We start from the raw sequence: 27,269 nt of genomic DNA on the forward strand, positions 1-27,269 counted from the left end.
ACCAGAAGAATCAAAATCGCATTGGACAGTGACATTCTGATGTAAAAAATGGCAGAAATACAAATTTACGTGGAATAAGTCTGGCTTCTCTGTGGTCATAAATGTTGGTTTGATAGCAAGATCATTCATATTGGACAATTCTACACAAAGTTGTCGCCAAAATAGTATTTCCAGGATGGAAATAGGGCCATCTTGGAAAAATCTTGATTTTTGCATGGCTTTTTTTAAATAACAATCCACAAGGTATGTGTCAATGTGTGCCAACTTTGGTCATTCTTTCCAGATGTGGATGATTTGTCTTTAATCTGCTCCACTATTTACCCCTAACCCCTTAGTTTTTTAATTCTCTTCTGCCTCCACTGAAAAATAGCTAGTTAGCTGTTGACAACAAGGTGGACTGAATTGTATTGCTTAGCTTGTTTGCCGATGGTGTATGTTAAGTTATTTGGGAATAACCTGAATGTGTGTTAGACATCTTGAAAGTTGAGAGCAGCTCTTCTTTAGATTGCACAGTAAGCACCACTGCCCATGACCTTCCCTGGATCATAACACACCACCATGCATATTTCCAGCACAATTCTACCCGGGGAGATGGTTTCCAGGACTTTCCTGGTGGTGAACTTTTGTAATTAAGAATTATAGCCATTATTTATTATTTTAAATGTATTTGACATCTTTACTGTAAGAGACGTGCCACAATGATGGTTAATGTATTGTCCTAGTGTGTGTGTGTGTGTGTGTGTGTGTGTGTGTGCGTGTGTGTGTGTGCGTGTGTGCGTGTGTGTTGGGGGGGGGGGGGGGGGGGGGTCACACTCGTAGCCACGATGCAAGAATATTCTTTTAATGGTAAAAAATAATACAACATTTTGACACAAGTCTTCTTCAGGGTTATGTATTGTACTAGAAACAATGCTCTCTTAATCATGGCCAGTAAGCAGATAGGAGAATAAACATTCACTTTGTTACACACAAAGCAGGAGAAAATGACAGGATAACCAAAAATAAAATAGAAAAAATAGATACAGTGGAATCCGCTTATAGTGATCACGGTTATAGTGATCAACCGCTTATATTGATCAAAAAGCTTCATCCTGAATCATTCCTATAACTCGCTTCTCGTGATCAATACTCCACTTACAGTGATCATTTTGGGCCATGTCCCACGTGAGAACAATGGAAAACATGTTTAAAACTACAGTAATTTTATTATTTTTTACAAACTGCCAAAAATGAGCTAATGATGTGTCTCCAGCCCCTACTGGTATGACCTCTACACCCACGACTGCGTGGCAACCCAAACCTCAAACACCATCGTGAAGTTTGCGGACGACACAGCAGTGGTGGGGCTGATCTCCAACGGCGACGAGACGGCCTACAGGAAAGAACCATAAAAGACATGAAAGCGCTGAGGAGAGTGAGGCGCGTGACCCAGCATGTAACAGGCTGCGAGCTGCCGGAACTGGCAGACCTCTACACTCAGCGCTGCCTCAAGAACCAGGAAAATAATCAAGGACCCAACCCACCCACTCAACAACATGTTCTCCCTGCTACCATCTGGTAGGAGATACAGAACCCCCAAAACCCGGACAAGCAGACTACGAAATAGCTTCATCCCCAAAGCCACCAGACTCCTATAAACAATAAAGAGATCTACCCCACCATTATGACCAGCTGCTAACATGTTATGTACAGATTTATTTATGGGCAACCGCAATATATAGACAAAGACTTGTAACTACTACAGATGACAATAACGATGACAATGTTGATGACGATGACGATGATGACTGTAACGGAACATAACTCAGCTCAAGCATTTCACCGTGTGTACTTGTACATCCGTGTGACAATAAACATCTTGTATCTTGTATGAGATACAAGAGCAATACTCGGTGCATGTCTGTCTGTATGAGAGATCCCACCATCTCTGTCTGTGCAGAGATGTCTGTCTATGCGAGACCGCTGTGTTTGAAACAGCTGGAGGCCCTGACTTACTGTATGGATTTTTAAAGTCAATAACATTCCTTGATTTTATATGTACTGCATTCATGTATACATATACACATGTCAATTAGATGGTAATCTGCATGAGAAATAAAGAAAAATAAAAAATCGGTTATAATGATCATCCGCTTATAGTGATCAATTTGACCCGTCCCAAGGTGATCACTATAAGAGGAGTGCACTGTAAAATGTATGATGTGGAAAAACATCCTCATGTATCATTATATGATACATAAATACACGTGAGGCTGTTTGTACGCCTCCGGGCTGTTCTGGTCTCCTCATACGGGGTCTGTGAACTGTGAGAGTTACAGCGTCCACATGAACACCACCAATCACCATTTATTCTCGGCCGTGCACGTGCAGCGGCTTGTTCATTCCTGCTGTCCCTCTCTTTCCTCGTCCGCTCTTCAATTTCGGCCAACTCTTCAAGCATATACTCTGGCTCAAATCCATAAGGGCGGCCATCTTCAAGTTGTTGTGAACAAGTCACAATAGTCACAAGGGGAATGGCTCCTGTAAATTCAGAGCAGCCGGTGTGGAAACTCTCACGAGACTTGAACGGGACGAACGACATTTGGATTCACAGACCCCGTATGAGGAGACCAGAACAGCCCGGATGTACAAACCTGGTACAAACAGCCTCACGTGTATTTATGTATCATATAATGAGGATATGGACCGCGGCGTGACAGAAAAAGTGTTATTTACAGAGCGCATGCACCTTGCCCAGTTTGCTCCCGTTATAGCCTGTTTGAGGATGCTACTCCGAGCTCAAAATCTTCTGTGGACATCCGAATGAAACCAAAGCTATTTGGGTGAGTAAAATATCATATTTTAACACGTTCACTGCCAATGACGTGTTTTTACGTCAAACAAAATCCAACCGTTCACTGCCAATGACGTGTTTTTACGCAAAAAAAAATTCGATTTTTTTTTTTTGACGGTGGGACGTTGATCTAACCCTTTTACGTCTCCTATACCAGAATTGGAGGTATTGAATGTGTATAATCTATTTTACCGACCCACTGAGTGGCGACATGTCTCTCCACAGTAGAAAGAGGCGACCCAAAACTGGAGGGAAAAGCGCGAGGAAGCCGTTCTCATACTGTAAAATTGATGGCGAAAACGCTTTCACTTTCGCGCTGATGCACAGCGGTGGCAACGGTGGGGGGTTCCAAGAATAGACTGGATGCACACTTTGAAACACGCACCATAAATAAGCCCAGAATCGCAAGAGCTTCATCAGAGCTCTCAACCGGACCGCCAAGAAACGAGCGAAACCCATCCAGCGAGCCCCATCCAGACTGCCAGGCAGCAGCCAGGCTGCAGCAACTCGTTTGTCACAGACCCGCTGCAGAGCCAAGGAGGGCGGAGGAGAACGCCCACGGAGGGAGGAGTTGGAAGCAGAGGGGGGTTTCCTGCTGTTATGGAGGAAATTACTGTTCAAAACTATTGTTTAGATGTCTGACGTCTTACTGATGCCAAAAATGAATGGTTAAAGTGACTGTTCTATCGAATTTCACAAAAAGCCGTTTATCTCAGAATAATTTTTCTGACGCTGAAACCATGCTGTATTCAACTGCTAATGCTTACATAACTACTAACTCTACAAACTAACTCTTTTAGACAGAGAAAGCACACATTCTATTAGTTCTTTTGAGATATTGTGTGTTCACAAAATCTTAGCAGAAAAGAATCCTCGGGTCTTGAAAGATGAGCCAGAATCCTCAAAAAAACCCTCTGGCAGAACCTACCTACAGTAAAAAAAAAACGGCTGGCAGTGAATGTGTTAAGCTGGAAATAAGGTCTGTGGTGTAAAAAAAATTCTCCTTTAAGCTTGCGTTTTGTTGGGCAAAAACCCATTCAAAAATCCCATAGGCAGAACCAGGAAGTCCAGGAAGTCCGCGTTCCGACTACAAAAATACGTCATCCCTGGGGCTCTCTATTAGGGACAGACAGACACGTCGCTCCCGCTCTCTCTGCATTCTCTCTCTCTCCCTCCCCCCATTTCCCCGTGGGTGCTCGGCTCTTTCTGTGGGTGCTCGGGCCCCGGGGCACCCACGGTTGCGGCATCTATGCCAACATCTGTATCAGTGGCATCCAATGCACAGACATTTTGGGGGCAGGGTGCACTCGAGTTGATTAGAGTTAAATGAATGCCAGTGTTTTGCGTTCCTTGTTCTTTTCTTTCTTTCTCTTTGCTCTGGGTGCTGGCAGAAGTGGTATGCCTGATGGCCCTGCAGAAGGCTTTCTTGAAGGTTGGCGTTCTTGCTGTGAAGAAGATGAATATCTGAAAACCCTGGAGAGTGAGCATGAAGAAAGTGGTTAGGCTCACTCTTATTTTCTTATTGCTCTAGTTGATTCTTGGCTCAGGAAATGAAAAAGTGACTCTCTGCTGTTCCCTAGAAATGATCATTGACGTGCCTTTGAGGAAGGCACATAACCACCAACTGCTCCAGTGGAGGTGATCAGTGGCCACCAGGTGAAGCTAGTGATGGACAGGCCCATTCTTTTCAAACAACCGGATCATTCAAGTTCATACATGTAAATGTATCAAGTTCAAACATGTAAATATATCAAGTTCATACATGTAAATGTATCAAGTTCATACATGTAAATATATCAAGTTCATACATGTAAATGTATCAAGTTCATACATGTAAATATATCAAGTTCATACATGTAAATGTATCAAGTTCATACATGTAAATGTATCAAGTTCATACATGTAAATATTTCAATCATGAGAGGCCAGTTGGTAGGATTTAACAAACTTTATTTAGCAATCGGCATGCATGGCAAATACTTTGGCGCATGACTCCATTAGCCAGTGGCGCTGCTCTTGAGGCAAGAGGAGGGCATCTGCATAGGCTAGGAGATCCCCCCCCAGTGGGGGATCAGGAGTCACGACTCGTTGGTGGCGGACTGGGGAGGTGGGTGGGGCAAAACAACGCTTCGGAGGACGGCTTCAGGGGAGATGGACTGCCGTGAAGCTAGCTGCTGCTATGATCGGCCAGAGAGAGAGAGGTGACGTAGAACCCTTGCTATATATATGAGAATTAACTGACGTCATATCTGACGTCATTACAGACGTCATACTAAGACTTTGACTGACCACGTCATACTAGAACTTGACTGACGTCAGGGGGTGATCGGATTAGATTATGCACGAATGGCCTTCTGCTTGAAATATGGTCTAGAGACCTCACATCAAGTTCATACATGTAAATGTATCAAGTTCATACATGTAAATATATCAAGTTCATACATGTAAATGTATCAGGTTCATACATGTAAATATATCAAGTTCATACATGTAAATGTATCAAGTTCATACATGTAAATGTATCAAGTTCATATGTCACAGGGCAGAAAACTCCCTATTTTGATTCATTTGTTTTGGATTATTTCTTATTAGATGTCTTCTTTATTTAATTATTTTTCATTAGATGTGCACTTTATTTAATTATTCGATGTGTGTTGGTTAAAGTGTGCTTTGATTACTTTTGCATTATTTGATTTTGTATTTGGGAGTTTCTGCCTGCACTGATTGCTGAAATCACAGACACCTGGGGCAGGGGAATTGACACTGGGGAGCCAATAGGCGAGCAGAACGGGGGGAACATTTCTTCTTTATCAGGAGTATGCAAAGGACGGGAGAGGAGAGCAAGCCACAGACAGACAGCCAGTAGCCGAGTGAGACAGCCACGTCCCCGCCAGCAGCCGACGGGGTCCAGCCATGTCCCCACCACAGTGACCCAGGACAGCGACCCAGGACCCCGGCTGAGGAGGAGCAAGGAACCGGAACTGACACACTATAACCCAGGCCTGATTGCCGTTACTGGACGAGGCTGAAGCCTGGTCCAGGGCACTGTGAGTATCTCACGATTGTTATAGTGATTGTCTGCCTAGCCGGGAGTTCCTGAAATAGAGCAACCAAGTTACGTTAATTTGCAATCGCAGTATTATAGCGCTACTGCTGTGGGACCGCGACAACACGTACTCGCCCGCCTTTTCTCTTATAGAGGCCACCTCCGAGGGAGTGGACGGCGGAACCGAGACGTGACGGAGCCAGAGCGCTGTGTTTGAAGGATTGCCTAAACGTTGGTGCGGCGCTGTTGGGCGGCTGGTTGGACCCCGCCCGGAAGTGAGGGGCACGTCTACTTGGCTGGGACTATTGAACACACGGGACTCTGCCTGGACTTTTTAGTTGTAAATTTTTATCCCATTTTATTCCCTGTATTTTAGCTGGCTTTTAAAGCCCTTAACCCCATTTTTATCTCTGTTTGAAATGCCCCGTTTTTAATATATATATATATATATATATATATATATATATATATATATATATATATATATATATAGTGTAGCCAATAAATGGTATTTGTTTGGGTACAGCTGTTTCCGTCTCTGTCCTTGGGTCTAGTTCACACTGCTCTCCCTTGTACTACATTGTACATTTTGGTCCTTCTCTAATGGAGTTCCTACTGTAGGCTCTATTAAAACAAACCTAGGTGGCGTTGTCAGGCAAGCACCATAAGAGAAAGCCATTACATACATGTAAATGTATCGAACCTTCTGAGTTATGATACTTTTAGCAAAACACAGTGCCTGTTTCTCTGTGACACACCTACACAGAAACGGTAAAGTTGGTCCAAAGAAGATGAGCAGGAAGCAAAGGGATAAAAGAGATATGGCTAATTGGCTAGCCAAACATTTCTTCAGGCAATTGGTTCCAATTGGTTCTAATGTTGTCCATTGATGCCAGTTAACACCCAGAAACAGAAGAATACGAGCCAGAATATGGATATTGTTATAACTGGGCACTGGTATGTAACAATTAGTAAAGAGGGAGATAGAGTTTCACAAATATCTTCTGGAGCCAGGCCATTTAGTGCTTTATACAGTAAGTAATCAATAAAATCTTAAAATCAATTCTAAAACTAACCAGAAGCCAGTGAGAGGTACTCTAACTCAGTGGTTCTCAAATGGGAGTCCGGGGACCCTCAGTTGTGGGGGGGGGGGGGGGGGGGGGGCTTTTTGTGTGTGCAAAAGCTTATAGTTCAACGAAAATATGTTATGCTTTTAAATCTAAAATGGTTCGTGGATTGCATTCTAATCTGACAAACCTATCAATTTAAGTCAAGCACGTTAGCGTGGAAACAAGCTGAGCCCGAAATCACAAATCAGAATGAGGGGGTCCCCGGGTATATTTTCTATCTTATAAGGGGTCCTTGGCTCAAAAACATTTGAGAACCTCTGGTCTAACTAACCTTGTACCACAAAGTGGTTGTATTCTTGTAACCTACCTGTGTGGTGGTACAGAGGCAGAAGACGATGCTTAAGATGAGATGGGCCACTCCCTGCTCATGGTTGGTACTGAGCACCATGTAACCCAGTATCCAGGAAAGGCCCAGTAACACAGCCACTGAAAAACTAGTGAGGAACTTCTTCCCCAAAGACTTTGTCTGCTTTGTACTGCACAACAGAAAGAGTAGGATTGGCCGTTATTCTTTGGAGTAAAACATTGCAGATAAATACATAAAAAGTTGATACTGTATGATGGCTAATAATTATCAATAATTGTTGTCCGATGCTGATAATATTGATTACAAAAATATTAAAAATATGACTACATGACTACTAGTGACAGTTACTTACTGGGGCCTTCTTTTTTAAATATGTATGCTCCCTCTAGGTTATATCATCAGAAGACAGCATTGAATTCTATGCTGATGACACTCAAGTATATTTACGTGTAATCAAATTTGTGACACATTTATATAACTAGTGCAGTGTCTGTTCCCCTCTCTCCCCTTTCCCCCATTCACACATCATGGGCCCTATTCTCCCACAGGCCTTAGGCGCAAAAACTGGCGTTAAATGCAAAAAAAACGTGCCTTGCGCCTGCCTCGGGAAGATAGCAACATGGTTTTAGGCCCCGAAATGCGCTTTACGCCAAACAGGCGTGGCGCAGTGCCAGAATAGGCCAGAATGCGCGTTTCGGCCTTAAATACCGGCCTAACGATATCTTCCCCCTTGGCGTTAAATTAGCACTTTGCGCTTTTGAAAACCAGGCCTTATTCAGTGCGCCGCGGATATTCCACGCACAGCTTCTCCTCTGCTGATCTCACACTTTGTCCCCCTCTAGCTCTCTCACTCCCTCCCTCGTGCGCTCAGACAGGCACAAAGTCCGATGGGAAAAAAAAGTAGTTATACCGTACGTAGTATAACAACATGACAGTTTTTACAACATGACAGTTTTGAGCCCGTCATTCAGAGGCAATTCTCTCCCCCTCTCTCTCTCTCTCTCACTCCCTGCGCAGCACAAATGGAAAAAAGGCTGTTCTGCCCCCCTCTCTCTCTCTCTCACTCCCTCAAATCTCCCAGCATGCATTGAGACTAATACATTTCAAGAATAAATATCAACCAAATCAGCATAAATTGCCTAAAGTGGTAGATAGAAATACTGTTTCTGTTCACACAACAGGCAATTCTCGAACATTTTAATATTGGCCAAAATAAAACATAGAAATCCAAACACAACCCATGTGAAACATATATGTACCCCAGGTGGTATATATATCCCTTGCAGATACAACGTGATTTAGGTGAGAGACAGCCGTAACACGGTTCTACTATGATGTCCGCTCCGCTCCAATATGATTAGGCTTACTTCACATTTACTTTTACAATAAAAACACATTTATGCAATGACTTTACATAATGTAGGCTATATTTATGTGCATCATCCTACCTGTGCAGCAGGGGAGAAGAAAAGGTAGCAAAACGATATCATTCTGGACAAACTTTCACCAATCTAATCTCATCATGACATAGGGATAGGCTATATTTTTCTAGCCGATGCGTTTAGAACATTCTTTTCACTTTGATTTTGCTATAGTGTAGCGTATTTACATGCTTGCAGTATTTAAACTGCAGTCAGATTGGTTTGAGAAGCATAATAATATGGAATAAAATAAGACAGATGGGGATGAAAGGGAGGCGGGGAGATCAGAGCGCTTGGCTTTCTGACCGGACTGGATTGCTCCATGGAATTGGAGCTTAAAAGGCAAGCTTGTGACTCGTTTACTGCACTTCTCCAATGAGCATGCTTAAGGCTGCGTGTAGTGCCGATACCAAAATATGGAGTGGGCTGGTCCACGGCCACTAATCTGCGCTGCGCTGGACGCTGGGCGCAGTTTATAGGCCGATGCAACGATAGAGTCCCATGTTCTCCCACTCGTATTTCTAACCCTAACCCTCCCACTCGTATTTCTCTAATTTCTTATATAACTCGCCCGTTTGGAGTAAAATAGACAATATAAAAGGGGGTGATTGACAGGTCGCGCAGCGTGCCGATCATGGACCAATAGTAGAGCGGAGCTGCGGCTCATGGGAAACCCCCATCTCCCGTAAGCTGCGCAAGGACACCATGATGGCGACTCACAACACTTTGAGTCCAAAAACGTGAAAACCTGAGTCCAAAAGATAGTGTGGTTTGTCCATATTATTTAGGTGAGTGGTTCAAACAGAGCAATAAGATACCTTAAAACAAGAGTTAGCTAAAGAGAATTATCAGGATCAATCTGCGTCCAACATTACCTGTTTAGGTTGGGATTTGTTCTGCATGTCTTTAGTGCAAAGAAAAACAACAGTACAGCATTGTAGATGAGGACCAGGCCAACTGGAAGGAGGAAGGCCCAAAACATTGGTTTCCCAAAGTCCAAGCGTCCGTCGCTGTCCAGAGCTGCAAGCCAGCAACTTGAGGGTAAAAAAATAAAAAATAAAACAAAAAATAAAATAGTGACAGTACAGTAAAATTAATAAGAGCTCTTTGATTCTGAGTGACACCAAAATCGGACGTTTACCGCGGATGTTTTACATCATGAAACATTTTCTCATATCAAACTCCACTGTAGCTCCTGGAAATATCTGGACGTCACGTGATCTTTAAAATCACAAAGTGAAAAGGAAAAACATAAACATGTAAGAAAATTAAACATGTTGTCCCCGAGCATTGACGTAGTTCCACTCTTGGATCAGTCACATTCATTGTCAATGCCGCCCCCATAGCGGCACAAAGTCGACGTTACAGTGTGACTAACAAACTAACGAAGGGCAACATCTATAATAAAGGCAAAATATTTGTGCTTTTAGCACTTTTATTGCCCTTTTTGGCGATGCTTGATGTGTCCAAAGGGAACCTATTTGTTAGAACAGAAGAGACGAGTGCAGAGAGACAGACATAAGACAGACAGAAGAGACGAATGCAGAGAGAGAGACAGACAGAAGACAGACAGAAGAGACGAGTGCAGAGAGACAGACAGAAGACGGACAGAAGAGACGAGTTCAGAGAGACAGACAGAAGATGGACAGAAGAGACGAGTGCAGAGAGACAGACAGAAGACGGACAGAAGAGACAAGTGCAGAGAGACAGACAGAAGACAGACAGAAGAGACGAGTGCAGAGAGACAGACAGAAGACGGACAGAAGAGACGAGTGCAGAGAGACAGACAGAAGACAGACAGAAGAGACGAGTGCAGAGAGACAGACAGAAGAGATGAGTGCAGAGAGACAATGAAATACTGTAATTGACCCACAATTCCTCCCGTCTGTATCCCAAAGGTGTGTGGACACTGTAGGTAGCTCCTAGTGTGATCACCACGATGACAGCTGGTACTCCTAAAATCACACAGGAAATCAAACTAGTTACAGGTGGCTTGAATTCAATATAAACAACGCTGAAGAAGGATTCGTGCTGCAACAACCTAGGATACTTTTTAAATAAACAACCTATATGAATTAGCATGTTTGTTTTTATGCTACTATGGTCTGTATTCTGTCAAGGTAAGCAATAAACCAAGAAAGGGGGTGCTGTAAGGAATGGAATCTCGTCGAAGACAATTTGATGTTTTTTGGACTTTTATCCATATTTAGATTTTTTTTTTTTTTTTTTTTTAATTAACATTAGGATTATACTGTTGTGATGTCATTATTCACTTTCATGTAACCACCTGCTCTCCCTTTAGTCGTTTTACACTACAACAGACAGCAACACAGGCATGTCTGTGTTTTGCTGTAATTTTGATGTCTGTAATGTGTGGTATCTCTTGCGATGACACGTTACAGGTATATCAGTTTGTTGCGTACATCCTGTCTGTGTTTTGCTGTAATTTTGATGTCTGTAATGCTGTGGTATCTTTTGCGATGACACGTTACATGTATATTTCAGTTTGTGCGTTGAATGAATGTAATGAGTGATTGTTTTGATATTTATTGGGGACTACGGATGTAAATTAGCATTAGCTAACTCCGGCATATTTACATGTTTTCGTATATAGAGGCTTCTGTATTTCTGAACATGTCCATTAATGTGCATTGTCCCGTCACAATAAACCAATAAAGTAAAGTATAAACACTGAACTTATTATTATTATTATGGAAAACAAGATTATGATGAAAATCAAACACTGTAATGTAACAAACAAGGAAAAATAAAATAAAAAAGCTTCTCCCGGGCCATTCATAGATTTTGTCCACCACCCAAAAAAAAAAAAATATATATATATATATATATATATATATCTCAAACTCTGGCGGTACCATTGTGCTCCTAATCTTCATTCATTTCAAATATTTGAATGTTGAATCTCATACCCCATCCAATAGTAATGCTGAGGGGGGTGAAGGCACGTGGAAGACTGCGGCGCATTTTGTGGATGAGAAACATCAACTGCGTGCCGAACACAGCGTTCCACACAAAGGTCGCCAGCAGGAAGAAGTGGAGAAGAGCCGTCACTGCCGTGCAGCGGCCCTGATCTGGCTCAACATGGAGGTCTGAATCAGGGACGGTGGTGTGGGTGCTGGTGGCTTCCACCTGGGTGCTGCTTGCTTCATTGGGGTTGTTGACTCCGGAGAGGAAGATGATGCTGAAGGCCAGCAGACTGATGCAGATACTCACCAGCACAATTGTGGTGGTCCGGCTCTGCTGAGCTTTTCCTTGAAAACTGAAGAAGTTGAAAAGCAATCCTTAAAGGCTATTTCTGGTTAGTTTGAACCTCCTGGGCATCATTGACCTAGCATCATAAAGATTGATTGTGTTAAAACAAATCAGTGAAGCCACTGTAGAGCTTGACGTAGCTCCATTTTGTCAGGAACACTGTCCATACCCTTAATGGCCAAAGCAAACTGTAACAGCTAAACCCAAAAAGCGATTAAAATACGTCAACACAATAACAATCACGCTGCATTTAACATTTTTAGTGAACAGCTATCACATTTCAGTTAAAATAGTCAATTTGGTACTTTTTTTTATTTAGCAGTGCTCAGTTTACTTTGGTGGCTGCTGCTTTTCTACCACGTCCCCACATCCAAATTTGCATGATTGGCCAACTACCACAGACAATACAGTACAATACAATAAAGTACAATTGGTTGTATTATTGTGAATATAACAAATTCTGATATGTAATTATGCCAGGTTGGAGAAAAACTACCACAGCAGATTGTGGGCCCTATCTTGGTACAGGCCTTAGGCGCAAAAACTGGCATTAAACGCAAAAAACGTGCCTTGCGCCTGCCTCGAGAAGATAGCAACATGGTTTTAGGCCCAGAAATGCGCTTTACGCCAAAGAGGCGTGGCGCAGTGCCAGAAAAGGCCAGAATGGGCGTTTTGGCCTTAAATACCGGCCTAACGATATCTTCCCCCCTGGCGTTAATTTAGCGCTTTTCAAAACCAGGCCTTATTCAGTGCGCCGCGGATATTCTGTGCGTATTTACGCACAGCTCTCCTCTGCCTCCTCACACTCTCTCTCACTCCCTCTCTCTCGTGCGTCAGACAGGCACAAAGACCAATGGAAAAAAGTTGTTATATCGTAGTTTTGAGCCCCTGTTATTCAGAGGCTGTTCTCTCCCCCTCTCTCTCTCACACTCCCTCTCTCTCGCGCATCAGGCAGTCCCTCTCTCTCTCTCACTCCCTCAGAGGCTGTTGAGCCACATATGAAATCTCCCAGCATGCATTGATGCTAATCCATTTCGACAGGAAATATCAACCAAATCAGCCTAAACTGCCTAAAGTGGTACATAGAAATAATGTTTCTCTTCACACAAGATGCAATTCTCGAACATTTCAATATTGGTGAAAATAAAACAGAAATCCAAACACAACCCAATGTGAAACATATATGTAATCCAGGTGGTATAAATATCGCTCGCAGATTTAACGTGATTTAGAGATGAGTGACAGCCATAACACGGTTCTACTGTGATGTCTTACTGTGATCTCCGCTCCAACAAGACTTGGCTTAGCCTACTTCACATTCACTTTTACAATAAAAACACATTTATGCAATGACTTTTACATAATGTAGGCTATATTTATGTGCATCATCTGCAGCACTGGAGAAGAAAAGGTAGCGAGAGAAAACGATATCATTCTAATCTGGACAAACTTTCACCAATCTAATCTCATCATGACATAGGCCACATGCCAATGTGTTTAGAACATTCTTTTCACTTTGATCTTGCTATAGTGTAGCGTATTTACATGCTTGCAGTATTTAAACTGCAGTTCGATTGGTTTGAGAAGCATAATAATATGGAATAATATATGAGACAGACGGGGATGAAAGGGAGGGAGGGGGAGCTCAGAGCGCTTTTCTGACCGGACTGGATCGCTCCGTGGAATTGGAGCTTAAAAGGGAAGATTGTGATTTGTTTACTGCACTTCTCCAATGAGCAGATTGTGCATAATTTTACGCTTAAAAGGCGTGGTTATAATGCTTAAGGCTGCTTGTAGCGCCGATACCAAAATATCGAGTGCGCTGGTCCAAGCCCCCTAATCTGCGCTGCGTCTGGCGTTGGGCGCAGTTCATAGGCCGATGCAAAGATGTGGACACGAAAGACCTCCTGTAACGGTCATATACAGTATACTGTATATATATATATATATATATATATATATATATATATATATATATATATATATACATGTGGCTATATTTCAGTATTTCTGTTATGCCTTGTCTTAATGTCCTAATGTCTGTGTCTTGAGATCAGGTTAATTTCTGCATGTGGAGGAAAATAAGCTGTTACCTTTCCGTAATGTGGTGAATGATTGTTATTGTTAAGCCAATGATAGAGAAAGATAGTCCAATGACGGACATATAGCTCAGGGCTTCTGCATATTTGTAATTCTCCCTGAATATCTGTTGGAGAAACAAAATCAGAGGACAGAATCAAACAATCAAACAGTGATTTCTCTACACATTAAAAGTATGTTACTTTTATATTTGTCAAAATCCCATTTTTCATCACAAGATAAATTCAGGTCAGGCAGGCAGTAATGCTTAGTCCACATTTTCTGCTGTCCTGCAAACTTAGCGGTAGATAACGTTATAGGAGGAATCAGTGTGACATCACGACAACAGAACAGCACTTCTGGGTGCCACTGCACCAGTAACTTAACTGTTACAATTTTTGGAATTGAGTGAATTCAGTCAAAAGTACAGCCTTGCTAACAGTGAGACACTCAAGGCTGGCTCCATAGAGTCCCATTATAAAGGCTGAACAAAAAAGCCTTGGTGCAAACAGTTTTGGTGCTATCTGCAATCCAGTAATAAGAAAAAAAAATCATATTTATAGTAGTAGTAATAGAGCCAAAGCAAGTTACCATGAGTGCAGCGAAGTTAGTGGTGTGGCTACAGAAACATCGCAGAACTCCATCCGATGCGTTGCCCTTGGTGCAGCCGTGGGTGCTCCAGTCACCCAGGCTGTAGTCCCAGAACACACAGGCGTAGTCATACAGCGTTGCATTGGTGATGATCTAAAACATCAACAACAATAAATACATGTTGCCGGGTTCTGTGACATTAAGGTTAATGTTGATACACTACTGTGTACTTCGACAAAAGCAGCAGTGTTTACAATTATACTTTACTCCAGCACATACTAAAACAAAAGAACGTTTGTGGGATATGTGTTTGGTCATCTTCCCTTTTTTTCATGATAAACTAAATAAAATCAGATATAAGCTGCTGCATTGTGATGTCATCTGAGAAGTGCTGAACCAGGAGCCCAGCCGGGCCCAGAGGCCCGTATATGCCTTGAATGTCAGCTGACGGATCATGCTTGACGTGGAGCATTTGTAAGAGGAACCTGCTTTGAATGGGCATGCTTAAGAATTATTCACAGGTGTAGCCATGGGCCGGCTGGGCGTTACATCAATCAAACCAATCAGATTCCCATCTCTCATTCCCTTTAACTCATTGAATGCCAATGACGACAGCTGTCGTCAATTCAAATACTGACGTAGAGTGCCAATGACGACGGTTGTCGTCAATTGCGTTTTTTGACGGTGGGACGTGGATCAATCCCTGATACATCTCTGGTACAACTATTGTAGCTATTGGAGGTCTATAACCTATTTTACAGAACCCTTAGGTGGCGACAGTGCTCTCCACATAACAGAAAGGCAAGGAAAAAACAAAGAAGAAGTCGTTATGGAAACGGAAATCGCATCGCATCCGTATGCATCGATATGCTGAAGCACGTTACTGCAGCTGTGCCTGCAGCAGCCAATCTGCTCCCACAATTGAGCCGCTCCGTGTCGGTTGCGACAGCAGATCCGCACATCCACACCGTGGAGTTGTTATTATTCCCAACTGGAAGCATCGTTGCCGGTGACAAACACACGCGGAACGCTGTAAAAAAGCCTGGCTGTTCCGCACCCTTCACTGTGCGCACAGCAAACTCAGCAGAGAGCCACCACAGACAGGAGGAGGAGTGTGCAGTTGAGGCGGGGCGGGGCGGGGGGGGGGGGGGGGGGGGGGGGGGGCACGCAGAGCAGCACGCAACACCCAGACAGACCCAGGCAGCAGGACAGGATTGACAAACGCAAGCCAGAATATCCGATACCCACCAGCAGCAAATCAAAACCAGCAAGAAGCTGCAACCAGCAGCGCACGCAGGGGCCAGCGCTGCTGGTTGTAGCTAAAAATATTATTCTGCCAAACAAAATTCCCTGGCCTAAACTGTTTTATTGAAGGAAATTATTTTTGAGGTGTGACTACATTAGAAAAGATTAGCTTCAGAGTCAGTGATGTGCTTGAAATGATTAATTTCACAAAAGGCCAATTATCTCAGCTTCTAGAAAAAAATTGCTTTTTTTGGATGAATCAAGCTATCTTCTCCGGCTCATAACTAAAGAACGGAAAATGGGATCAATAAACTTTTTTTTGCAGATGATAGAATAGAGTCTCATCGTTCTTTGTGCGTGTTCAGTGTTTACATAGTAATATCACACAATATTCTGTGGGCCTCGAGAAATCACTGAAAACGCTCTGAAACTCTGGCACTGGGAGCGTCCGTTCTCCAAAAGTGGCTGGCACTCAATGAGTTAATAATAATAATAATAATAAACGAGCGTGCATAGCGCGCGAGATGCCTAGTAATTCATAATTCCATAACAACTGTAATATTGCTACAGTCCTACACTGTTGGAAGTGGACAGGGTCAGGCTCAGATATGCTCCTTTGAATAATGATAAAATATCCATATAGTGTAAAGGTGATGACAGTTTAGTTATCTTACTGTGGGTGTAAACAGCATTTCCACATAATCCACAGCGCGGTCATGACCTTTGACCCTGGCTGACAGGACCCTGATGGAGGTGGACTGCTGCCTCCTGTAGAGCCGGGATGTGAAGAAACGATCGTTCTGGTAGAGAACAAAACCCACCGAGACGTTTGATGGCTTTCGCTGTCCAGCCACAGCTTCTTCACACGCAAGAGATCAGACAGAGAGAGAGGAATGTAAATTATTATTATTAGTATAGTAGTAATAGTAATGAATGATAGTTGATGTAGCAGTAGTGGTGGTTGTCGTAGTATTACAAGCAGATTCCTGAGCTGCTTTTGATTTAAAAGGTAAGTCCAAGAAGCCTGCATAGTGAATTTGGTGATATTCTGACTTGTTTATGATCTCATACGACATTAACCCCCGAAATGCCAGCTCATAGGACATTGAATCTCTCAATTGAGGATTTATCATGAGAGATTATAGAGTTTGGAATCTAGTGGTCAAAATGACCACTTAACCACCAAGGTGCCAGCTGATACGACATTAACCCCCGAGGCACCAGCTCATACAACATTAACCCCCGAGGCACCAGCTCATACGACATTAACCCCCGAGGCACCAGCTCATACAACATTAACCCCCGAGGCACCAGCTCATACAACATTAACCACCAAGGTGCCAGCTGATACAACATTAACCCCCGAGGCACCAGCTCATACAACATTAACCCCCGAGGCACCAGCTCATACAACATTAACCCCGAGGCACCAGCTCATACAACATTAACCACAGAGGCACCAGCTCATACAACATTAACCCCCGAGGCACCAGCTCATACAACATTAACCCCCGAGGCACCAGCTCATACAACGTTAACCCCGAGGCACCAGCTCATACGACATTAACCCCTGAGGCACCAGCTCATACAACGTTAACCCCCGAGGCACCAGCTCATACAACATTAACCACCGAGGCACCAGCTCATACAACGTTAACCCCCGAGGCACCAGCTCATACAACATTAACCTTAGAGGTACCAGCTCATACAACATTAACCACGGAGGCACCAGCTCATACAACATTAACCCCAGAGGCACCAGCTCATACAACGTTAACCCCCGAGGCACCAGCTCATACAACATTAACCCCTGAGGCACCAGCTCATACAACGTTAACCCCCGAGGCACCAGCTCATACAACATTAACCCCAGAGGTACCAGCTCATACAACATTAACCACCGAGGCACCAGCTCATACGACATTAACCCCCGAGGCACCAGCTCATACAACATTAACCCCAGAGGTACCAGCTCATACAACATTAACCCCCGAGGCACCAGCTCATACAACATTAACCCCGAGGCACCAGCTTATACAACATTAACCCCGAGGCACCAGCTCATACAACATTAACCCCCGAGGCACCAGCTCATACAACATTAACCCCAGAGGTACCAGCTCATACAACATTAACCCCCGAGGCACCAGCTCATACAACATTAACCCCGAGGCACCAGCTCATACAACATTAACCCCGAGGCACCAGCTCATACAACATTAACCCCCGAGGCACCAGCTCATACAACATTAACCCCGAGGCACCAGCTCATACAACATTAACCCCAGAGGCACCAGCTCATATGACATTAACCCCCGAGGCACCAGCTCATACGACATTAACCCCCGAGGCACCAGCTCATACGACATTAACCCCCGAGGCACCAGCTCATACGACATTAACCCCCGAGGCACCAGCTCATACAACATTAACCCCAGAGGTACCAGCTCATACAACATTAACCCCCGAGGCACCAGCTCATACAACATTAACCCCGAGGCACCAGCTCATACAACATTAACCCCCGAGGCACCAGCTCATACAACATTAACCAACGAGGCACCAGCTCATACAACATTAACCCTGAGGCACCAGCTCATACTACATTAACCCCCGAGGCACCAGCTCATACAACATTAACCCAGAGGCACCAGCTCATACAACATTAACCCCAGAGGTACCAGCTCATACAACATTAACCCCCGAGGCACCAGCTCATACAACGTTAACCCCTGACGCACCAGCTCATACTACATTAACCCCAAGGCACCAGCTCATACTACATTAACCCCCGAGGCACCAGCTCATACAACATTAACCCAGAGGCACCAGCTCATACAACATTAACCCCAGAGGTACCAGCTCATACAACATTAACCCCTGACGCACCAGCTCATACAACATTAACCCCCGAGGCACCAGCTCATACAACATTAACCCCCGAGGCACCAGCTCATACAACATTAACCCCGAGGCACCAGCTCATACAACATTAACCCAGAGGCACCAGCTCATACGACATAACCCCCGAGGCACCAGCTGATATGATATTAACCCAACACGCCAGCTCATACGACATTAACCCTCCTTACTGACACAGCACAACAAGAACAACATACACACACAACAAGGGGCCGGAGTCCCACCAAACTAGTAATAACAACAATAACAATAATAACAATGTAATAATAATAATAATAATAATAATAATAATAATAATAATAATAATAATAATAATACTGTAGTACTGGTACTTATTCCTGTGGTGATAGAAGCACTAGCAGTAGAAACTACAGTATGTAATAATATATTGTTGTTTTTTAATAGTAGTAGTAGTTTTCAAAGTCTGATGTGTCTTTTTTGCAGTGGGAGGATGGTTTGTGAAATGTGGATGACAAAGTTGTGACTTTTCCAAATAGAGGGAAAACTTCTCACCTTGGGGGAATCGTATGTATATCAGGACATCGACTAGGGACCCGTTTTCCACCACAATTTCGGAAGTATTGGTGTTCAGCTGAATTCGGTCCTCCACAAAACTGCCAGTAGTTCCTAAACAGTGGGAATCAGAATTGTTAGTATTATTACCATAACCTTTATTTACATTGCATTACTAGGGGTGACCCCAAATAGTCAACGATTCGGCAATTTGTTCTAAGGAGCCTTAACTGATGTTACATCAGTGCCTGATGTCATAAGATGATTTTCCTCTTATGATATCACTGATGACATCGGTCTTATGACATCACCGATGACCTCATCAGTGATGTCACAATGTAGAATGCACAAGTTACATCACTGATGACATCACTTCCAGTTGAGTGACATCACTTCCGGGACAAAAATCACAGAGTCCACTTGCTATGATGATGATGGTCATGATTAGATGATCATAGAAAGCTTTTGCCATTACTAGAGGTTTCACAGACTGGAGTCGACTAGTCAACCTGTAGGCGACTAGTCGACTCCAGTTGCCTCCAGGCTCAGACAAGTTGCTGGGGATTAGAGGCTCATTTGTGAACAGCCTCTCAGAGCCAATCAGGACTCTGCTATTTCACATACCTCCAGGTTGGTCCTGCCTATATGAGTTAACCCTGGCTGTTTTGAGACCTTTTTGATGTGAATTTATCTTTTTTTTGGGGTGGAAACAATTCAATATATCTCCCATGAATAGTCGACTACATTTTGGGAGTAGCCTAGTCGATGACTATTGACTAATGACTCATGGGAGTTATTATTCTTATGCCAAGTTTATTTGAGTGTTTCAGCTCTTTTGTCTGGTGTGGAAAAAATTTACCGGTAAGTCAATCTCACAAATGAGATTATGGATCATGAGAGAGAAAAAAGATTCCTCGCTCACTCGACTTGTCCAATCAGATTGGACAATGTATTACATTACATTCCATTTCATTATGTCATTTAGCAGATGCTTTTGTCCAAAGCAACTTACTGTACAATAGTACATTTTGTCAACAGTACAATTAAACTAACTGTGCATCACAGTCGTCTATACAGCTAAGACTTTCAAAAGGAATAGGTAGCATTTGTTGATTTTATTTATTATTATTTTTTTAATAAGGGTAAGAAGATTAGTTCAAGAAGGGTCCATAGTGGAGGCCAAACACAACATATTTTTTTACCCTCCTCTTTGAAATGAGGGAAAGAGTTTACTCGCCTACAGTATTTGCAAATCACCTGTATCAATCAATGAGGAGGGACAAGCTGGGTAAACTACTCACCTTGGATAGTTTACCCACCTCAGGATTTACCACTACACCCTGTATTTACCACTACCCCTGGGTGTAACGTATTTACACCTAAACCAACGTATATAAACAGGGAAATTGATGGAGCATGTTCTTTTCCATTCTGAGAGAGACTAACGTGTGATGTGATTGGCTATAGGACCAGTAGCTCACCTTTGAGTGAAGTGAACTGGACTCCCCGTGTGCTTTCAGCAGGGATTTGGGCCGACTGGATGACCAGGTTGGGCTGGACCACCTGATACTGAGACGTGTTCAGATCCACACTTTGCATCAGAGAGAGCTGCTCCAGGGTCTCTGTGATGCTGGGCGGGGATAGTGGACACATGCATCAGACATGGACCAGACAAGGCGTGTTCTTTACCACAAATTTACAGCATGTAATGTTTGAATTGCTCCCTTCCCTAAATGTCTGCAAGGGACGTAAAGTTAAAGTGGTGCATGGAATAGAATTCATGCATGGATCGATAGCAAATCCTCGTTCTCAATTGTAAATCCTGGGTTGTTGTACAACCCTATAACGTTTTATCAAGGAGAAAGTGTGGCAGCCCTCACTATGTGCTGTGGGTTCACTGTACTGATTGGTTGTTTCAGTCTGCAGGTCCTGGCTGGGCAGAAGCTGGGGCTGCTTGATTAGCTGATCTGGAGCACCTGGATGCTCCCTATTTGAGCTGGCTGCTCACTCTCATTCTCTCTCTCCTCCTCTCTCCACCTTGTTGGTTTGCTTTGAGCTCAGGCTCTTTGGATCTTACTTTCATACATCTCAAACATCTACACTACACTTCTCACTCATCCACACACTGCATTCACTACTGACGTTACTGACTGACACATCTAATCTTATCTTTTGATTAATTCATTTAGTTTATAATAAATACTTTTGGTTATGACTTTAAAACATGTGTGGTCTCCCCTCATTTGTACAGTCCACTGAGCCTGGGCTGTTACATCTGGGGGCTCGTCTTTAGGAGATCTTGTGGAGTTTGGCTCAGTTGTGATTAACAACTTAGTTTTGTTGTATTGATGCCTTGGTCTTTTGCAGAGTGGTAAGGTGGAAATTGTTACTCTGTCTGTATGTTGCATTGAGGCATTGTTGGGGGAGATTCACACATGTGTTTTTCTTTGTAGGTTGTTGGTTTGTGGTGGATTGAGGAGAGTGCATTTGGTCCCAGGTTGGTAGTGTTGCTCTTGGTGAGTAATCTAGGTTTGTATGTTGAATTACAGTTGTGAATGCTGGGTGGGATAATCTTGAGTTTCGGAGTTATTCCCCGTTTTCTTTGTTTGTTGTTTGTTGTTTTAGTTTGTTGTTTTTGTGCAGGGCGGCAAGAAAGACCCACGGGGGGTCTCGGGGACACACCCAGAGCTCCAGGGGGGTTATCAGCATAGCTGGGGGCCTTCCTGTTTCTCTGTGCAGAGTTATTAGTACTCTGTGTAAAGGGCTCTTAGTGGAGCAGTGTTCAAAAAGCCCAACGCCAAACTGCATGAAGATTTTATATTTGTTTTGGGGTTCTCCTTATGTGGTTGGGTTATCCTGGTCTGGTAGTTCACAACAGTAAGGTCAACATTTGTGGAAATGAGCTACTTGGCTTTGTGTTGGTAGCCTTTGGTTTGTTTTTTGGTTTGTTCTCTTGTCAGTCTGTCAGGTTGTGTGAATGGCTTCTGCTGAGGAGTTTGTTGAGTCTCCTTGTGATCTTTTGCTTGATCAGTGTTCAAAAGAACAGCTGTTGAAGATAGCTGAGCACTATCAGGTTGAAATAGCTGATAAAAGGGTCAAATTGGATACAATTAAAGCCACTTTAAGGGAAAAATTAGTGGAGGCTGGAATCCTTGAGATGGCAGAAAAAGAACATCTTGTGGGTGCTGTGGGTTTAGATTTTGAGCAGCAAAGAGAGTTGTTGAAAATGCAGCTTCAACATGAGGAATGGAAGCAGCAAAAAGACATGGAACTCAAATTGGAACTGGAAAAAATAAAGTTTCAGGTGGAAAAGTTTCAGGTAGAAAAGGAAAGGTTGGATGTGGAACGGTGTAAACTGGATTTGGTTAAAGAGGGCAAATTGTCTGATCTGTCCAGTCGGAGTGGGGGTTCCACTAATTCTGACATTGTCAGTAATTTGAGGTTGTTGCCAAAATTTAATGAGAAGGATCCAGATACTTTCTTCTCACTGTTTGAGCGTGTTGCAAATGCACGTACGTGGCCTGATGCAGAGCGCACTTTGATGCTTCAGTGTGTGTTTACAGGGAAGGCACAGGAAGCATATTCCTCTTTAAGTCCTGCTGATGCTAGTAATTACATCAAGGTGAAAAAGGCTGTTTTGAAGGCGTATGAATTGGTACCGGAGGCATATCGCCAGCGGTTTAGAGCCTGGAGGAAAACTGATCGTCAAACCTATTCAGAGTTTGCACGTGATTTAGTGTCTCATTTCGGCCATTGGTGTGTTGCATCGGGTGTGGGGACGTTTGATGAGCTGTGTGATCTGGTCATTCTGGAGCAGCTAAGAAACTCGTTGCCTGCCTCTTTGTATATTTAAATGAGCGGAAGGTCAAGACTCCTTGTGAGGCAGCGGTTTTGGCCGATGAGTTTGTCTTAACGCATAAGAGCAGTTTTGGAGAGCGGCGTAATGATGGTGAGGGGGGCTATAAGGATTTTTATGGACGTTCGAGAACTTTCAAGGCAGCTCCGGAGCCAGCATTTAGTAAAAGTGACCGCAGTAATACTGTCTGTAATTATTGCCAGCGCACTGGGCATTGGAAAAATGAGTGTCCCTGGTGTCCCATGTTGAAATCGAAGCCAAAGTCAAATGGGTCACAGGTAAAACCAGCTGCCTGTGCTGCACCATGTCCAGTTGTGTCTCCTCAGGTGCAAGTACACTCAGTGGGCTCGCATCAGGAGGGTGGTAATGGTTATGCTGCATTCATGTCACAGGGGTTTGTTTCACTTGTGGGCAGTGATGAGAAATTCCCTGTTAGGATTTTGAGAGATACGGGGGCTTTGGACAGTTTTGTTCGGGAATCAGTGCTATCGTTTTCAGCTGGTTCGGATACTGGAAACTCAAAATTGGTAAGGGGAATGGGGATGAAAATTCTGGCTGTTCCTCTGCACAAAATACAACTTGTCTCTGGTCTGGTGGAGGGAGAAGTAATGATTGGTGTGCGTCCTCAGTTGCCTGTGGATGGCGTTGATGTCATTCTGGGGAATGATCTGGCAGGGGGCCGGGTCTGGGTGGACGGTTCTCCACTGGTTGTGACACAGGTGCCGGTTACAGGGCCTCCTTCTCAGGAGCCTGGTGTCTCAGATTTGCCTGAGGTATTTACATCCTGTGCAGTGACTCGTTCTATGAGTCGGGCTGCAGTGGTGCCTGGTCAGGAGACGACACATGAACATTCTAATAAGGTAAAACTGTCTTTGCCTGCCGAGCTCTTATCTGTTTCTCCTTCTGATTTGATTAAGGAGCAGAGAGCTGATTCGTCTCTACAGGAGCTTTGCGACAGTGCTCTGACGGCGGCTGAAATGGAAACTGCTGCCCAGGGTTATTTTCTCCTGGATGAGGTGCTGGTAAGGAAATGGCTGCCCCAGGGAGAGGAGTTTATTGGGGATCCCATTGTGCAAATAGTGGTACCGAAGAAGTTTAGGGAGGCCGTGCTGAAGGTGGCACATGACAACGTGGCAGGTCATTTGGGTGTCCGTAAGACTTATGACCGTGTGCTGCGTAACTTTTTTTGGCCTCGCCTAAAACGTGATATTTCGGGCTACATAAAAACATGTCACACATGTCAGCTTACCAGTAAACCTAACCAGGTGTTAAAACCTGTACCTCTTTTTCCCATTCCAGCAGTTGGTCAGCCGTTTGAGCACTTAATAGTCGATTGTGTCGGTCCGTTGCCTCGGTCGAAGTCGGGGAGCATCTATTTGTTGACAGTGATGTGTCAAGCAACCCGTTACCCTGCTGCTTATCCACTCCGTACTATTACTGCCAAATCTGTGCTCAGGGCTCTGACACAGTTCATTTCAGTGTTTGGCATACCACGGGTGGTACAAAGCGACCAGGGCTCCAATTTTACGTCTCGGTTATTTGCTCAAGTGTTAAAACAACTTCACATCAAGCACAACCAGGCGTCGGCGTATCATGCTCAAAGCCAGGGTGCGCTTGAGCGATTCCACCAGACATTGAAGTCTCTGATGCGCTCATACTGTACAGAGTTGGGGGGTGACTGGGAGGAAGGGTTGCCATGGTTACTGTTAGTGCGGGAGGTGGTACAAGAAAGTTTGGGGTTTAGCCCTAATGACTTGGTTTTTGGGCATAAGGTTCGCGGTCTGTTGGCTGTGCTGGCTGATGGATGGAAATCACCTCAACCTCCCCAAAATCTATTAAGTTATGTCAATGGCTTTAGACATAGGCTGTATTCAGCACTGGAAATGGCAAAAAACAATTTGGAGACTGCCCAAGGTAAAATGAAGCGCCTTTATGATCGCCGTGCAGAGCCAAAGCAGTTCACTGCAGGGGATCAAGTTCTGGCTCTGTTGCCTATGGTGGGGTCGCCGTTCCAGGCTAAGTACACTGGCCCTTTTTCTGTGGTGAAGAAAATCTCAGAACAAAATTATTTGATAGCCACACCAAAACGCAGGAGGTCCACTAGGCTCTGTCATGTTAACCTGTTAAAGCCTTACTATGTTTCTTCAGCAGAGGGTCCTGAACGCCCTGATGAAACAGCAGAAGGGGTTCGACCGGTTCTGTTAACATGTACTGAGGGTGTGATCTCATCTCATATGGTGGCAGCATATGAGGGGGATGAAGCAGTGAGTCCGGATGAGGGGGTTTTGCGGGGCCGTTTGAAAAATTCGGAAGCTCTCAATAACTTGGATGTGGTGTTGGGGCATTTGGATGGTCCTAAGAGGGAGGAAATGGCCAGTTTGATTGAGAGTTGTCCTTCTCTTTTTTCAGATACCCCGTCACGCACCCATCTGATAGAACATGATGTGGATGTTGGGGATGCAAAACCTATGCAAAACCTATCCGGCAGCGTTTCTATCGGGTCAACCCGGAGAAACGGAGACATCTCGAATCTGAAGTACAGTACATGTTAGAGAATAACATAGCTGAACCATGTCATTCCAGCTGGGCTTCGCCGTGCATTTTGGTTAAAAAACCAGATTTGACCTTTAGACCGTGCACAGATTTTCGCAAGGTCAATAATGTAACTAAGCCAGACTCCTTTCCTCTTCCTAGAATGGAGGATTGTGTGGATCAGGTGGGGTCTGCGCGTTATGTTAGTAAATTTGATCTTTTAAAAGGATACTGGCAAATCCCGTTGACTGAGAGAGCGCGTGAGATTTGTGCTTTCATTACATCTACTGGTTTGTACTCGTACACAGTAATGCCATTTGGGTTAAGAAACGCGCCAGCCACTTTTCAACGCCTTATGAATCGGGTCGTGTCTGGGCTGGACGGGTGTGCTGTATATTTAGATGATGTGGTCGTATACAGTGATACCTGGGAAGAACATGTTCAGCGGGTGCGCGCGTTGTTTGACCGGTTGGTTTGGGCAGATTTAACCATCAACCTGGCAAAATGTGAATTTGTGAAAGCCACGGTGACTTACCTCGGTAAAGTGGTGGGTCACGGTGAAGTGCGAGCAGTACAAGCTAAAGTGGAAGCAGTTCAGCAGTTTCCACCACCTCCTACCAAGAAAGACCTTGAGCGTTTTCTTGGTATGGTGGGTTATTACCGGAGTTTTTGTAAAAACTTTTCCTCTGTGGTCGCGCCACTGACAGACTTGTTGAAGGCACAAGCTAAATACGTCTGGTCTTCCAAGTGTCAAACTGCTTTTGAGAACGTGAAAACACTCTTGTGCTCTGCTCCGGTTCTGGCTGCGCCACGTATGGACCACCCTTTCCAGCTTCAGGTGGATGCCAGTAATGTTGGAGCAGGGGCAGTGCTGTTGCAGGCTGATGACCACGGCCTTGATCGGGTAATTGGCTATTTTTCCAAGAAGTTCAACTCCTACCAGTTGAATTACTCTGTGATTGAAAAGGAGGCGCTTGCTCTTATTTTGGGTCTTCAACACTTTGACGTGTACGTGGGGGGTGGCGTTGTTCCGTTGGTGGTCTACACTGACCACAATCCCCTCACTTTCTTGCGGTCATTACAAAACCCGAACCAAAGGCTTATGAGATGGGCATTATTTCTGCAGCCATATCACTTGGACATCCGCCACATTAAAGGCGTAGATAATGTGATGGCTGATGCTCTGTCTCGGGGATTTTGAGCCATAAGCAGTTTATTTCACTGTTAATCCTGGTCTCCTTTGCCTTCTTGTTTTCTGTCCTCCTCCTCCTCTTAAATTGCTCCTAGGTACCAGGTTGCTGAGGTGGAGAAAAGGATGGTAGACGGGGTGTTGGGAGATCTTTGGTTTTCAGTTGAGCTAACTACTGCCTATTGGTAATGTATGTCTTGTATATAGATTCCAATTGGTGTAGCCTCATATTAGGGGTTACAGGGGACTTATGGGGGAAAAAAATGGGATGGTAAATGTATTTAAAATTATTCGTACAGTTTCTATTCGTTTGGGATTTAGGTGGTACCCAG

At 44.0% G+C, this 27,269-nt stretch overlaps 1 protein-coding gene across 1 annotated transcript in view; it reads right to left on the reverse strand.

Moving 5' to 3' along the window:
- Positions 1-834: 834 nt before the first annotated feature.
- The window catches only part of LOC310776315 (adhesion G-protein coupled receptor G7-like), a gene marked incomplete at its 5' end in the record, with an annotated part of 29,060 nt that continues 2,625 nt past the window's right edge, over positions 835-27,269 (reverse strand). The window contains 10 exons of the mRNA XM_083636517.1: positions 835-1,372; positions 7,317-7,485; positions 9,613-9,771; positions 10,611-10,692; positions 11,668-12,017; positions 14,104-14,216; positions 14,681-14,833; positions 16,600-16,784; positions 19,361-19,474; positions 20,842-20,990. Of these exons, the coding sequence (XP_083492643.1) occupies positions 1,271-1,372; positions 7,317-7,485; positions 9,613-9,771; positions 10,611-10,692; positions 11,668-12,017; positions 14,104-14,216; positions 14,681-14,833; positions 16,600-16,784; positions 19,361-19,474; positions 20,842-20,990 (1,576 nt within the window). The 3' untranslated portion in view covers positions 835-1,270. The remainder of the gene's footprint in view (positions 1,373-7,316; positions 7,486-9,612; positions 9,772-10,610; positions 10,693-11,667; positions 12,018-14,103; positions 14,217-14,680; positions 14,834-16,599; positions 16,785-19,360; positions 19,475-20,841; positions 20,991-27,269) is intronic.

Source organism: Poromitra crassiceps (assembly GCF_964638095.1).
Source record: "Poromitra crassiceps genome assembly, chromosome: 5".
In the NCBI taxonomy this organism is placed as follows: Eukaryota; Metazoa; Chordata; class Actinopteri; order Beryciformes; family Melamphaidae; genus Poromitra; species Poromitra crassiceps.